Source organism: Bubalus bubalis, chromosome 11 (genome assembly GCF_019923935.1).
Source record: "Bubalus bubalis isolate 160015118507 breed Murrah chromosome 11, NDDB_SH_1, whole genome shotgun sequence".
Taxonomy (NCBI): domain Eukaryota; kingdom Metazoa; phylum Chordata; class Mammalia; order Artiodactyla; family Bovidae; genus Bubalus; species Bubalus bubalis.
The window spans coordinates 34,338,405-34,354,432 of NC_059167.1; the positions used below are offsets into that span (position 1 = coordinate 34,338,405).

The 16,028-nt window shown below is 37.6% G+C and overlaps 1 protein-coding gene across 1 annotated transcript in view; it reads right to left on the minus strand.

Moving 5' to 3' along the window:
- The window catches only part of TMEM260 (transmembrane protein 260), a 70,503-nt gene that overhangs the window by 27,221 nt on the left and 27,254 nt on the right, over positions 1-16,028 (minus strand). The window contains 4 exon segments of the mRNA XM_006068137.4: positions 2,909-2,949; positions 4,486-4,665; positions 8,276-8,389; positions 9,557-9,734. Coding sequence (XP_006068199.4) covers positions 2,909-2,949; positions 4,486-4,665; positions 8,276-8,389; positions 9,557-9,734 — 513 coding nt within the window.

The following is a 16,028-nucleotide window of genomic DNA, read 5'->3' on the forward strand; positions in this document are numbered from 1 at the left end:
TTCAAAGAACACTGAAAGATAATATAGATGAAAATATATTAAGCTGGTTCTAGTAAGGCTGGATTGTTAAAAATGTGTCAAAAACAGAGCTTAAGGACAGCTTAAAGGAAGTCTTAAAACATTTAATAAATTAATATTTGAAGAATTAAATGAATATTGTTGTTCAGTCGTTCAGTTGTGTCTGACTCTTTGTGACCCCATGGACTGTAGCACACCAGGCTTCCGTGTCCTTCACCATCTTCCAGAGTTTGCTCAAACTCATGTCCATCGAGTCAGTGATGCTGTCCAACCATCTCATCCTCTGTCATTCCCTTCTCCTCCTGGCTTCAATCTTTCCCAAGATCAGGGTCTTTTCCAATGAGTCAGTTCTTCCCATCAGGTGACCAAAGTATTGGAGTTTCAGCTTCAACATCAGTCCTTCCAATGAACATCCAGGACTGATCTCCTTTAGGATGGACTGGTTGAATCTCCTTGCAGTCCAAGGGACTCTCAAGAGTCTTCTTCAACACCACAGTTTAAAAGCATCAATTCTTTGTGCTCAGCTTTCTTTATGGTCCAACTCTCACAATCCAAAAATGCTAAGTTGCCTCGTTGTGTCCGACTCTGTGCGACCCCATAGACGGCAGCCCACTAGGCTCCCCTGTCCCCGGGACTGTCCAGGCAAGAACACTGGAGTGGGTTGCCATTTCCTTCTCCAATGCAGGAAAGTAAAAAGTGAGAGTGAAGTTGTCGCTCAGTTGTGTCTGACTCTTAGCGACCCCATGGACTGCAGCCTACCAGGCTCCTCCGTCCATGGGATTTTCCAGGCAAGAGTACTGGAGTGGGTTGCCGTTGCCTTCTCCAATCCATACATGACTACCAGAAAAACCATAGCCTTGACTAGACAGACCTTTGTCAGCAAAGTAATGTTTCTGCTTTTTAGTATTCTGTCTAGGCTGGTCATAGCTTTTCTTCCAAGGAATAAGTGTCTTCTAATTTCATGGCTGCAGTCACCAAATGCAGTGATTTTGGAGCCCCCCAAAATAAAGTCTCTCACTGTTTCCATTGTTTCCTCATCTATTTGCCATGAAGTGATGGGACCAGATGCCATGATCTCAGTTTTTTTAGTTTTTTGAATGTTGAGTTTTAAGTCAGCTTTTTCACTCTCCTCTTTCACTTTCATTAAGAGGTTCTTTAGTTCTTTGCTTTTTGCCATAAGGGTGGTGTCATCTGCATATTTGAGGCTGTTGATATTTCTCCCAGCAATCTTGATTCCAGCTTGTGCTTCATCCAGCCCAGCATTTCACATGATGTACTCTGCATATAAGTTAAATAAGCACAGTGACAATATACAGCCTTGATGTATTCCTTTCCCAGTTTGGAACCAGTCTGTTGTTCCATGTCCAGTTCTAACTGTTGCTCCTTGACCTGCATACAGATTTCTCAGGAGGCAGGTCAGGTGTCTGGTAATTCCATCTCTTGAAGAATTTTCCACAGTTTGTTGTGATCCATGCAGTCAAAGGCTTTGGCATAGTCAATAAAGCAGAAGTAGATGTTTTTCTGGAACTCTCTTGCTTTTTCTATGATCTAATGGATGTTGGCAATTTGATCTCTGGTTCCTCTGCCTTTTCTAAATTCAGCTTGAACATCTGGAAATTCACGTTTCATGTACTGTTGAAGCCTGGCTTGAAGAATTTTGAGCATTACTTTGCTAGTGTGTGAGATGAATGCAATTGTGTGGTAGTTTGAACATTCTTTGGCATTGCCTTTTTTGGGACTGGAATGAAAACTGACCTTTTCCAGTCCTGTGGCCACTGCTGAGTTTTCCAAATTTGCTGGCATATTGAGTGCAGGATTTTAACAGCATCATCTTTTAGGATTTGAAATAGCTCCACTCTAATTCCATCACCTCCACTAACTTTGTTTGTAGTGATGTTTCCTAAGGCCCAGTTGACTTCACATTCTAGGATATCTGGCTCTAGGTGAATGATCACACCATTGTGGTTATCTGGGTCATGAAGAACTTTTTTGTGTAGTTCTTCTGTGTATTCTTGCCACCTCTTCTTAATATCTTCTGCTTCTGTTAGGTCAATACCTCTTCTGTCCTTTATTGTGTCCATTATTGCATGAAATAAAAACCACAGCTTTGGCTAGATGGACTTTAGATGGACTTTTCAAAGTAGTGTCTCTGCTTTTAAATATGCTGTCTAGGTTTGTCATTGCTTTTCTTCCAAGGAGCAAGCGTCTTTTAATTTCATGGCTGCAGTCACTGTCCACAGTGATTTTGGATCCCAAGCAAATATAGCCTCTCACTGTTCCCACTGTTTCCTCATCTATTTGCCATGAAGTGATGAGACTGGATGCCATGATCTGTGTTTTCTGAATGTTGAGTTTTAACCAGCTTTTTCACTCTCTTTTTTCACCTTCATCAAGAGGCTCTTTAATTCCTCTTTGCTTTCTGTCATGAGGGTGGTGTCATCTGCATATCTGATGTTATTGATATTTCTCCCCGCAATATAGTTCAAAGCAAAAGAACAAGAAAATGATTGTTTAAATAGTGCTAAATGCAATGTTCTAAAATGTCTCCAAAAACAAGAAGATATAAACAAAGAAAAAGTTATTTATAAAGCCAAAATATATTGGGTAATTTTGTATTCAACTGAAAGTTGAAACATTTTCATTTTATAGATTCTATTTAGTCTCCTAATAGTCTTATTCACTGTTGTATTTAGTGCTCATTTCAAGCTTTATGTTATTGATGGGATGCTAGAATATTTGACATTATACACAAAAACTGTTAACCACAAAGATGAGAACTACTTCTCACATGTACTGCTTCACAAAGTGATAAACTCAGAAATCCCTAAAATCATTTAAAGGAATTAATAAAGAATTCATTTAAAAATAGTTTAAAATATTTCATACTCACAGCAGTATTTCGGACATACTGGATCCTATTTCAGATTTGGCCTGAACATAAAGAGAAAAGTTTATTTGGACAAGTGTTAAACTGAAACTTTGGAAGGCTATTGTATTTCAACTACCCTGATTTAAAAGATACATGTTTTAAATATATGATGCAACTCCTCTTTCATTCAAAGTGTTTATTTCAGAGTCTATTTGGATTTTTTAAGAGAAGCCAGTGAAAACTAAACACAGACATTCCTTAGGAATCATTTCAGAAATAATAATTGGCTAAAAATCAGTTAAACTCTTCCAGCAGGAATGATTAACACATTAATGAATTAACAGACTTTACACTTTCATTACAATGTCTCTTTAAGCTCTTTTTTGGGCACTTTGATTAGAGCTCATTATCACCTGCCTATAATTTCACAATTATGTGTGAATTATACACGTTTTCAAATCTGCAATGGCCCTCAAGCGATATTTCAATGGAATAACCAATGTAAGTAAACCAGAGTATAAATTTAAACCACCAAACCTTCTCAGTCAAAGAATAATAACTATCCTTTTATTAAATGATTTTTTAGGAAATATCTCATATATAAAAACATATATAATCTATATTTAGGGGATAAAGAGTTCTAAAAAAATCTATAGACTCACCACTCATTGAAGAAACAGAACTACACAAATACCATATTTCACAGAACCCTTGAAAGGGGCTTTCTTACCCCCTAGTGGTAACTATTATCTTGAATTCTGTGTTAGTTATTACCCTACATTCTAAAACTATATAGTGTTACTACCTTTTATGTATTATTGAGTAACAGATCATTAGTTTTTGCACGGTTTAAAAATCTGTATAAATGGTATTCTTTAACATTGTAGTCATCTGAGATTTGCCTAATTCAAGTAAGACACAAAAAGCACAAATCATGAAAGAAAAATCAGACATAACTGTCTATTTAAAAATAAAAACCCATCTGTATATCCTTGCAGTTTTCAGATAACCATTACTCACAAGCGCATTTAGTGTTTTACCCTCAACTATGTCTTAGGAAAAGCAAAGTCTTTTGAAATTCTCTGGAACAGACTGTTTCCATTGAGTGAGATCATATTTTATGAAGTATTAACATATTTAGGTCTCCCACTAAATACTAACATGAACACTGTTCATCAAATATTTGAAAAAAAAAAAAAAAAAAAAAAGAAATGTTTTGGTCAAGGTATATTAAAGTTTTTGAAATGTTTTTCCTCTAATTGTTTCCAAATATTTTTAATCATAGACCAAGGGCCCAAAATGATACCCAATGATAAAAATACTGAAAAGCTTCAGCTCCTGGGAGCAGTGTCTTTTGACTGCTTGTTATCTTGAAAAATACATTCAGGATACACAAAAGGATGATGTCAGATTAAGTGAGTCAGTTTTTTCGAACTCATGTGAAAGGCTACATTCCAAGGGGCAAGTCTGTGAGATAAATAACGAAGAAAATTCTACATGCTGTCATGTATCATTTTTTTTTTTCCCACTCATGGTCCAGGCAGAACACTGAAGTTTTGCCACTTATTTCCTTAAAAGTGTTTGAAATATAAATTTACCAGACTGAATGTTCCATATTCTTCCCTGAGAAAATGTGTCAAAAATCCTAGCAATGTCGTCTGGTCTCCCCAGGTCCAGCGAGCTTGATTGAGGTAGGATGAGACAGGCAGGTAGATATAGGGCAGCAGACCAGCAGAGAAGCACAGACTCAACTTCAACAGGGAGCCTGGGGAGAGTTCCTGCATTAGAGCACAGGGAGTCACATGTATCACAGTGTTTATTTTAGTCAGATTCATCCTGGAACTTCAAGAACATATTGAGGAAAACATCAAATATGTTTACTCAGAGCTGATCTCTCAATTTATATCAAGTCACCACGGAAGATGATGTTAAACCTTCTGATTACTGTGGATTACCAGGAAATTGCATCAGCCTGAACTCCTTTGCATGGCAAGTGAAATCTGAGTGAAGCAAATAATATTAGCAAAGACATGATTTTCATGTTTATTGCATCCTCTACATTTAAAACCATGTCATGACATGCAGCACTGCACAGCTGAGACTACCCACTTGGAAGTGATTACAGTGTTGATTATGGTGTTTGACCGTTTTCAAAACTGCCCAAGATATTGTTCTAATACTGATTCACTTCATTGTCATCATCAGGAGTAGGCTTTAACTATATACTATATTATGACTGCACGTTAATAATATATTCTTTCTACAGGGGTTTTGGACATTTCATGGAAATCCTTAGCACAGATGAAGCTAGTTTTTAAGTAACATTCAAGTTCATCCAAATGCTATTTTTTTCCCTCAATTTACATAGGAAAGAAGGAAATTTGTTGTCGTATGCAACAATCTTGCCTCAAACAGAATATATTTTTCATCTGCAAGTTTCTTCTTTGCTTTTTCTTTTTTGGCCATGTCATGTGGCATGTGATTTTAGTTCCCCCACCAAGGAGCAAGCCTTGAAGTAACTGAAGCACAGAGTCTTAACCACTGTACTGCCAGGGAAGTTCTGCTTCTGCATGTTTCTAAGACCAAGGGAAACTCTGCCAAATTTTTACAAAGATTGAGTCCAAAAGAATTCCATGGTTGCTTTAGTAATTGGAAATGTTGCCTCTTACAAATATCGTGAGTGGAAATTGCCAATTTTTTCTTTATGAAAAAGGGAAATTCATAGGTGACAATGAATATGAGAACCAAGATTTCCGTTCCCCAGAAGTAGAAAAGTAGTTGACTTACACTAGCATTTTCAAATAAGCATTCTTCATTGAAAATGGAGTGTTTTTATTACAGTACTGATATTGTTTGACATTTCTAAAGTGGTAATGAGATTCATACAAAATGATGGGATGAAAAAAACGGAAGAAATAACTAATTGAAGAATATGCCTTTGCTATTCTTAAAAGTAGCTTTAAAGAAAGTAAATGTTTAGATTTTAGCAGTTCCTGCACACTATAAAGTTCAGTTTAGAATGGCAAGACATAGTTGCTGCAGAATTTTCCTTTTGTGTGGGAAATAGAGAAACAAACACATGAGAACTATTTCAGAGCGTGCAGGAGAGTGGCTCTGAGTCCTAGCTGCATGTACACTGGAATCACCTGGGGAACTTTTAAAACTATCAGTCCCAGGGCCTCACACCCAAATAAATCAGAATTATTTTAGGGTGGTGAGAGCACACAAAGGCATACACACACACAAACAGCTATTTACTTTCTTAAATCTTTCCAGATAATTTAAGTAAGCAGTTGGGGTTGCAACCAACTAATTTCCTTCTCTGCCTTAGATCACCTGAGCAGTCAGATCCAATTCCCTATCACTTCACTGGTAGATCTTATTTTCTAGACTCTGCTCTTTAAATAATAAAAATAAAAGGTGCTCTGAAGAGTCACACTTTCCCAAATTTCATCATTCATCAGAGGTTGATCTAAGTACAAGGTAAACAGGCTCTCAGATCAGGTTCCTAACTTGTCAGCTCTGGGTCTTGTATGTTTTACATGAGAATATGGCTCTCCCTCCAAAGACTTAAAACAAAAGATTTGCTTTTTAAGTTCATGCCAGAGAATGTATTTCTCTGATATCAAAACACACCTTCCCTGATATCAGACGCCTGGCTAAGAGTGACGCCATCAAGATGGCAACATAAGTAATCCCAACTTCAGTCCTTCCCACAAAACACCATCAGCAACTACCTGTAGACAAGATACTGTTGTGAAAATCCCAGACACTGGGGTTGAGGCTGAAGTCCTGGACCACAGAGACTGAGAAGGACTGCACTCGAAGTTTTGAGGGGCACTCTGACCATATCACTCCTCCCCTAGGCCAGCACAGCACTGCATTAGAGGACTCCCCTCGGGGTACACTTTTTCCAGTGGGAAAAGAGCCCCCAGGGTGGAAATCCAGCTCCCAAGGCATTGCAGGATGCTCCCCAGGCACTGCAGAATGCTCCCCAGGCATTGCAGGATGCTTCCCAGGCATTGCAGGATGCTCCTTAGGAGACTCACTCTACTCTCATTCGCAGGGACCACTGCGGCGGTGTGGGCTGTGTGGGGGGGTGGGGGCATAGATCTTTGGGACTCAACCACTAGGGATCAGACAGAGATGGAGAAGGGAAGCAGGGCTTAGAGCGACCGGTTTCCAATCTTGGGAGAACATATTCCTGTCTGCAGCGGTGCCAGAGCAGAGGTTGATCAGCCAGCAGTTCTGTGCATCTACAGTGCCGAGCCAGAGGCTGATCCTACTCTAAAATAATTTTGATTTAATTGATGTGGGGCATATATTAACATGATGAAAGTCACATATGACAAGGCCACAGCTAACACAATACTCAATGGTGACAGACTGAAAGCTTCTCCTCTAAGATCAGGAATAAGACAAGGGTGCCCACTCTCACCTCTCACGTTCAACATAGTACTGCAAGTCCTACTCAGGGTAATTAGTCAAAACAAAGAAATAAAAGGAATCCAAACTAGAAAGGAAGTGAAATTGTCTCTGTTTGCAAATGACATGATCTTAAATAGGAAATCCTAAAGATTCTATGCTTTTGAACTGTGGTGTTGGAGAAGACTCTTGAGAGTCCCTTGGACTGCAAGGAGATCCAACCAGTCCATTCTGAAGGAGATCAGCCCTGGGATTTCTTTGGAAGGAATGATGCTAAAGCTGAAACTCCAGTACTTTGGCCACCTCATGCGAAGAGTTGACTCATTGGAAAAGACTCTGATGCTGGGAGGGATTGGGGGCAGGAGGAGAATGGGACGACAGAGGATGAGATGGCTGGATGGCATCACTGACTCGATGGACGTTGAGTCTAAGTGAACTCTGGGAGTTGGTGATGGACAGGGAGGCCTGGCGTGCTACAACTCATGGGGTCGCAAAGAGTCGGACACGACTGAGCTACTGAACTGAACTGACTAAAAGATTCTATCAAAAAGCTGTAAAACTTAACAAATTTAGGAAAATTACAGGATATAAAATTAGTTGTGCTTCTATATACTAACAATGAACTATCTGAAAAAAAAAAAAAACTATTTCATTTACAATAGCATAGCATCAAATATAATAAATAGCTTAGGAATATATTTAACCGAGGAGGTATTAACGAAATATCTGTATACTGAAAACTATAAGACACTGATGAAAGAAACTGAAGAAGACACATATGAAAAGATATCTCATGTTCATGGATTAAAATAATTAATATTGTTAAAATGTTCATACTACCCAAAACCATCTATAGATTTTATAATATCCCTATCAAGCCTTGTATGAAACTAATAAATAAATAAACCCCATGTTTTCTGATGCCATAAATGTCATATTGGGCATTTTTACTCAAAAACCTACCTTCTCTTTTAAAAGCCGAAAGAGAATCCACGGTATTATGCACAAAACATAGAGTATTATTGTGTGCTGATTACATAAGCTAAGGCCACAGCATAAAGCACCAATTTTAGCTATCTGAAAAATAATAAAAGCAAATAATCCAAGTTAAAAATTCACTGAAAACTAAGAAAGCACAATAGTAAAAAGCTATTCTTTTTATTAAAACTAAGCATTTATACAGTAAGCCAGGTTAACATCAAACTTTTAATGTAAACAATCATGCTTTAATACTAATTATCTATCACCATTATTTTATTAATATTTTTCATTCTTATCAAATCACTGCAGTCTGATCTTAAATTACTGTCTTCAAACTAGGTTTTAGGAAGTCCTATATGATGACAAGTTCTAACACTAATAGGACATAGTATAGTTCAAGTGAAATCTAGAACTAAAGTTCAGCAATTCTTTGTCTTACATTTTCTTCTATTAAATTAATTAAATATAACACTTTTATTTAGAAGCCTGGTTCCCTATGGGTGGTCTTTTTGCTATTTTTGAACATGTGTTATTTTCATAATCATAAAAGGGTTTATTTTAAACAAAAAATAAACTCTAATATCATCACAGGCTTGTGTATGGAAACCACAGATAAACCTTGATGTTGTTTCTAAATTTTTTAATGACAAAGGCTGCCCATATATTAAGATAATCCAGAACTCTTCAATGTGTAGACGGTAAGCCCTTAGAAGACAGGGTTCGTCCACATTGCAAATTATTTTGATGATAGCAGTGGTCTTAGAAGTCATTATAATCTCTTCAGAACCACTTCATTTTACATCTGATTACTTTCCTTTTAGTGAAAAAAAGTACAAATTATTTGATCTTTTGTGAAATTAGAGAATAAGCCAATGAACCATAATGGTAAATAATTTAAGGTGGTCAACCTAGAGCTTGGCATCTTAAGATCACACACACACACACACACACACGAGAGTGGATTAGCTAACAAGCCTTTCTTTCCCATAAGACTCAAAGGGGATTTTGTAATACCCTCATTCTCCAAAAAACTTTTGAACTCTGGGACAGAAAAAGAATTCTCATGTTTTATAAAGGCTCTCATAGTTTACAGTAAAAAAAAACTGAGAGTGTTTTGAGAGTGCTTTTTCTCTCAACATGCCTAGATTACCTTGACAGTAATCAGAATAGATAAACAGTATCTAAACCAAAGTTAAAAAGAAATAGAGCATCTGTCTAAAAATTAAAACAAAAAGTGATTTCACTTTGATCAAAATAGGTTACCTTTGATCTTTCATGTGCAGTTGCTGCCTCCTCAAAATGTACAGTAAGAGCCATAAGCAGGCCCACAAACAGATTGTTTAAGCTAAAAACCTCTGCTGCAATGGACCACTGCCATGTTAGACGAGAAAATGAAAACACCCCCGCAGCAAGGATTCCTCCAGCATATGAGCCAGAAAGCCTGCAAATACAGATAACATGAAATCTTCTTTCCCAACAAAAAGAACTGACTTTATTTTCCTTTTTATAAACTGTAGCAGCAGAAATTATGACAGCCGCCCAGCACTATCCCAACACATTAGATGGTTAATACATTACTTCGTGTAATAATTCCTTTCAACAGATTTTAATTACAAAGTCCATATATTAACCTATTAAGAAACAAATGAACAAACCTGCTTGGTATCTTATGAACTGAATGAGGTTTAGTTCTCCAATGTACTCTTTAGGATTCAAGCCATTTCATAAAGCCTCAAGAGACAGAAACTGGAGAGATAACAAACCTGTGCCATTTTTCTTGCTATATCTAAGAAGAAAAATGATCATGACTGATTAAGACTGAAAAATTAATAAAATGGCAGAGTACCTGTTTGGTAGAAACAGACTTACAGACTTAGAGAATGAACTTATGGTTACCAGTGAGGAAGGATGGGGTAAAGGGATAGTTATGGAGTTTGGGATGGACATGTACACACTGCTATATTTAAAATGGATAACCAACAAGGACCTACTGTATAGCACAGGGAACTCTGCTCAATGCTATGTGTCAGCCTGGATGGGAGGGGAGTCGGGGGGAAATGGATACATGTATGTGTATGGCTGAGTCCCTTGCTGTTCACCTGAAACTATCAAAATATCACAACATTGTTAATCAGCTATATCCTAATACAAAATAGAAAGCTTTTTAAAAATAAATAAATAAAAGAAAGAAAAGGAATATCTGTTCAGGAACACTCAGTCTCATTTCTTGTGGTATGTTTGGATCTAGGTACTTTCTACATTTATCTCCCAACATATGGCAAAGTATGTCTTGGTCACAATATTTGGTGATTTTAAGATCTTGTAAGCTAAATTCTTAGATTCTAATGATTTCTTCTTTACACAAAGTCAAAGTTAAAAATGATATTTTTTTTTTTTAAAGAGAAGGGTGGGAGTGTGAATTTTAGTAACACAGAAGAATCAAATGCTACACTTGGAAACAAATTCCTCACTCTCAATGCCAACAGAAGCCCACATTTCAAATTAATTGAGGAATCTGGATCTCAATTTAGAGATTTGTTTTGAGAGGTCAAATCATAGGTCATTACTTTTTAGCTGTATTGTTTTGCATAAAAATTATGGAGTAATTGTATAGGTTTTAATCAACCTTAGTAGGAAAAAAAGCTAACAAATTTCAATATCACCAAACCTGTTTTTCTCTGAATTTCTCTTTACAATTTTCCTGTTCTCTTTCCCTTATAAAAATCATCAGTTTCCTGTTTCTTGCATAATACTCCATTCTCCCAGTTTTCCTGATTGAATAACCTAAAGTTATTTCTTCCTTCCAAATTCCTTTCCAGATTCTTTTCCATTTGTATGCCTATTGCCTTAGATTCAAAGTAATAGTTTCATAACTTGCCTTACATTTTTCTAATCCTTCTGCACTGTAACATCAGATTAAACTTTCTAAAGCATACTCTTTGTGAATACTCGTTATTCCTACAGGATGAATTAGAATCAACCTGGAATCCAGGCTCCTAATAAACTGGGCCCCCTATACACTAATTACCAACATGACCTCCCACCAAGTAGTCAAGCTCCTTAAAATTCCCTAATAAGACTTGCCTATTCCTAGTTCCATACGTTTGCCCATGCTGTAGCCCTGAACTGAAGGTCCTCCCTGCTCCTTTATTAAAACTCTACTCTTCTCTCAATTTTCTCTTCAATTCCCAGGTTTCTAGCTCATCTCTGCATATCAATGATTTTTACATTGTTTTCTGAAATGTGAACTGGAGCTAAACTTCACTTAATTGGAAGCATCTGGCCCCAAGCACAGAAAGGAAACTTAGCAAATAAAAGAATGAATTAATCTTAAAGTATTAGTAACAATTTAAAGAAACTTCTAAGTTTCAGCTGTCAATATGACTTTGGAAAGTCAGCAAAAGATAACAAGATTCCTTCTTCTACTTAAAACATAAATTAGCACCCTTGGAGAAATGGCTGATTCCAGGATTGAAAAAGCTCAAGTAGCAAATGAATTAGAAACATTTTGGGACACAACTAAGGAAATGCTCAAATAGAGACATGACCAAAGAGTATATTAGCCAGCTTACAGGACTCTCATTGGCCAAACTGGGGAAAATTGAGCATAAAAATAATTGGAGTAACAGGCTGTAACCCAATGAATAAATAAGAATCTATGAATCTAAAAAAAAAAAAGCTATGGATCTGTAGTGATATAAAAAATTGGGTGAGAAGGAAAAGTCCATGGAAAGTCAACTAATAACTATAGAAGAAATTAGAAGAATTAGAAATCCCCACTTGACAACCATCATAATAATAATCAATGGATACCAAGGTAGAGGGTAAAGTTTGGAGTAACAGAAATATGTACACTGTCTGAAGGTATTTCCCTGTAAATAATTACAAAAGAAGAAACTGTAATTACAGTGGCAAACTGGACTGACACAGTCTTAATCACATCATCAAACTTAACAGCCCAGTAATGGGACAAAAAATCACCATATGCTTCTTTATCTATTGCAAAAAAAAAAAAGAATACAGCATCATTTCTATGGTTTTCCTGCCAAAAATGCATTACCTGAATTTAAGCAAGAGGACAGACAAACTCAGACTGAAGGACATTCTACAGAATAACTGACCTGTATGTATCAAGAAATGTCAAAGTCTTTTGAAAAAACAAAACCATCCTGAGGAACTGTTCCAGATTAGAGACCAAAAGGATGACAATAGAATAAAAGGTATTATCTAGGACTTTCTTCTACTATAGTTCAGTTCAGTTCAGTCACTTAGTCGTGTCCGACTCTTTGCAACCCCATGAACTGCAGCACGCCAGGCCTCCCTGTCCATCACCAACTCCTGGAGTTTACTCAAACTCATGTCCATCAAGTCGGTGATGCCATCCAGCCATCCCATCCTCTGCCGTCCCCTTTTCCTCCTGCCCCCAATCCCTGCCAGCATCAGGGTCTTTTCTAATGAGTCAACTCTTCGCATGAGGTGGCCAAAGTACTGGAGTTTCAGCTTTAGCATCAGGCCTTCCAATGAACAGCCAGGACTGATCTCCTTCAGAAGGGACTGGTTGGACCTCCTTGCAGCCCAATGGACTCTCAAGAGTCTTCTCCAACACCACTGTTCAAAAGCATCAATTCTTTGGCGCTCAGCTTTCTTCTCAGTCCAACTCTCACATCCATACATGACCACTGGAAAAACCATAGCCTTGACTAGACAGACTTTGTTGGCAAACTATCTCTGCTTTTGAATATGCTATCTAGGTTGGTCATAACTTTCCTTCCAAGGAGTAAGTATCTTTTAATTTCATGGCGGCAATCACCATCTGCAGTGATTTTGGAGCCCCCCAAATTAAAGTCTGACACTGTTTCAACTGTTTCCCCATCTATTTCCCATAAAGTGATGGGACCAGATGCCATGATCTTAGTTTTCTGAATGCTGAGCTTTAAGCCAACTTTTTCACTCTCCTCTTTCACTTTCATCAAGAGGCTTTTTAGTTCCTCTTCACTTCTGCCATAAGGGTGGTGTCATCTACTATCAGATCAGATCAGTTGCTCAGTCGTGTCCGACTCTTTGTGACCCTATGAATCGCAGCACGCCAGGCCTCCCTGTCCATCACCAACTCCCGGAGTTCACTCAGACTCATGTCCATCGAGTCAGTGATGCCATCCAGCCATCTCATCCTCTGTTGTCCCCTTCTCCTCCTGCCCCCAATCCCTCCCAGCATCAGTCTTTTCCAATGAGTCAACTCTTCGCATGAGGTGGCCAAAGTACTGGAGTTTCAGCTTTAGCATCATTCCTTCCAAAGAAATCCCAGGGCTGATCTCCTTCAGAATGGACTGGTTGGATCTCCTTGCAGTCCAAGGGACTCTCAAGAGTCTTCTCCAACACCACAGTTCAAAAGCATCAATTCTTCGGTGCTCAGCCTTCTTCATAGTCCAACTCTCACATCCATACATAACCACTGGAAAAACCATAGCCTTGACTAGACAAACCTTTGTTGGCAAAGTAATGTCTCTGCTTTTGAATATGCTATCTAGGTTGGTCATAATTTTCCTTCCAAGGAGTAAGCGTCTTTTAATTTCACAGCTGCAGTCACCATCTGTAGTGATTTTGGAGCCCAGAAAAATAAAGTCTGACACTGTTTCCCCATCTATTTCCCATGAAGTGGTGGGGCTGGATGCCATAATCTTCGTTTTCTGAATGCTGAGCTTTAAGCCAACTTTTTCACTCTCCACTTTCACTTTCATCAAAAGGCTTTTGAGTTCCTCTTCACTTTCTGCCATAAGGGTGGTATCATCTGCATATCTGAGGTGATTGATATTTCTCCCGGCAATCTTGATTCCAGCTTGTGTTTCTTCCAGTCCAGCATTTCTCATGATGTACTCTGCATATTAGTTAAATAAACAGGGTGACAATATACAGCCTTGACGAACTCCTTTTCCTATTTGGAACCAGTCTGTTGTTCCATGTCCAGTTCTAACTGTTGCTTCCTGACCCGCATACAAATTTCTCAAGAGGCAGGTCAGGTGGTCTGGTATTCCCATCTCTTGAAGAATTTTCCACAGTTTATTGTGATGCACACAGTCAAAGGCTTTGGCATAGTCAATAAAGCAGAAATAGATGTTTTGCTGGAACTCTCTTGCTTTTTCCATGATCCAGCAGATGTTGGCAATTTGATCTCTGGTTCCTCTGCCTTTTCTAAAACCAGCTTGAACATCAGGAAGTTCACGGTTCACATACTGCTGAAGCCTGGCTTGGAGAATTTTGAGCATGCACGTGGAAAAAATTGGATCAAGTCTGAAGATTAGGTAACAGTGTTGTATCATTGATAATTTGTTTTGAGACCTAAACTGTGTATGTAAGACAATGTTGGTTTAAAGAAACATATCTTGAAGCATTTAAGGGTAAAAGGACATCATGACTGCAGCTTATTCTTAACTGGTTAAAAAGCAAAATAATACATATATATCCACTGAGTCAAGGATAAAGCAAATGTGGTAAAATATTAATATTTGGGAACCTGAGTAAAGGGCAAACAGTGAGCCATTCGTGCCACTTTTTTATAAATCTGACATTGCATCAAGATAAAAAGTTTAAAGAAATCAGCAGATTTCCAAGATAATTTGCTAACATTTGTTGAGTTTCTTGTTAGCCATGTTTCAGGTATTGTTCTATTGCCTTCTTTATATTCATTTAATTTTCACAATAACCCTATGAGTAGATGGTGGTTTGTCTCCATTTCTCAAATGAAGAATTTGAGGCTCAGGGAGGCCAAATAATTTTTCCAAGGTCCTATAGTAGGTAATTAAGTGGCAGAACCAGGATTAAAATTGTTAGTCTAGTTATTTAAAATAATTACATTATCGGTAAGAGATGGCTATTTTAGTTTTAATGTCAAATCATTTATCCCAGACTAATGATATACTTCCCTGGTGGCTCAGATGGTAAAGCGTCTGCCTACAATGCAGGAGACCAGGGTATGATCCATGGGTCAGGAAGATCCTCTGGAGAAGGAAATGGCAACCCAGTCTAGTACTCTTGCCTGGAAATTCCAATGGACGGAGGAGTATGGTAGGCTACAGTTCATGGGGTCACAAAGAGTCAGAAACAACTGAGCAATTTCACTTTCAATGATACATTGTACATTTATTTAGTTAAATATGCACCTCTGAGTGAAGAACAGAAGTTTTGTCAATTATTAGAATTGTATTTATGTCTATGTGTTATCTAAACAACACACTACCAACCTGAATTGTACACACCTCTCAAGACTGATATTAACCTTTTTTTTTTTTTTTGAAAGGGCAGTTAAAGTTTAAAACCAGCAAACAGTTAATTAAAGAGAACTGATATGTACAAATCCTCAGGAAGAAAACTCATGACTCACTAATCTACAATGATTTTTAGCACATTATTATGCTCAGGAAGACATCCTAAAGCGTTTGAATTGTTGACATTATTGGAATTATGAACTATGTTAACTGCCTTTTCATATATTTCATAAGGTTTTAGAAATTGAAGACAGTATAAGTAAAATTATCAGTGGTAAAATTTATCCAGTCACCTTAGACTATTACAGATACTTATGTACATTAGCATTTTATTGAAGACTAATCCTACATCAGCAGTGTCTAAAATCTGAATTTTTCCCATCTCACTTCTGTCCCATATCACCCCTCCTGCCAAGGACAAGATTGTTTTACAATGAATAATCCATATACTCTTTCACCTGATTTTTCTGGGT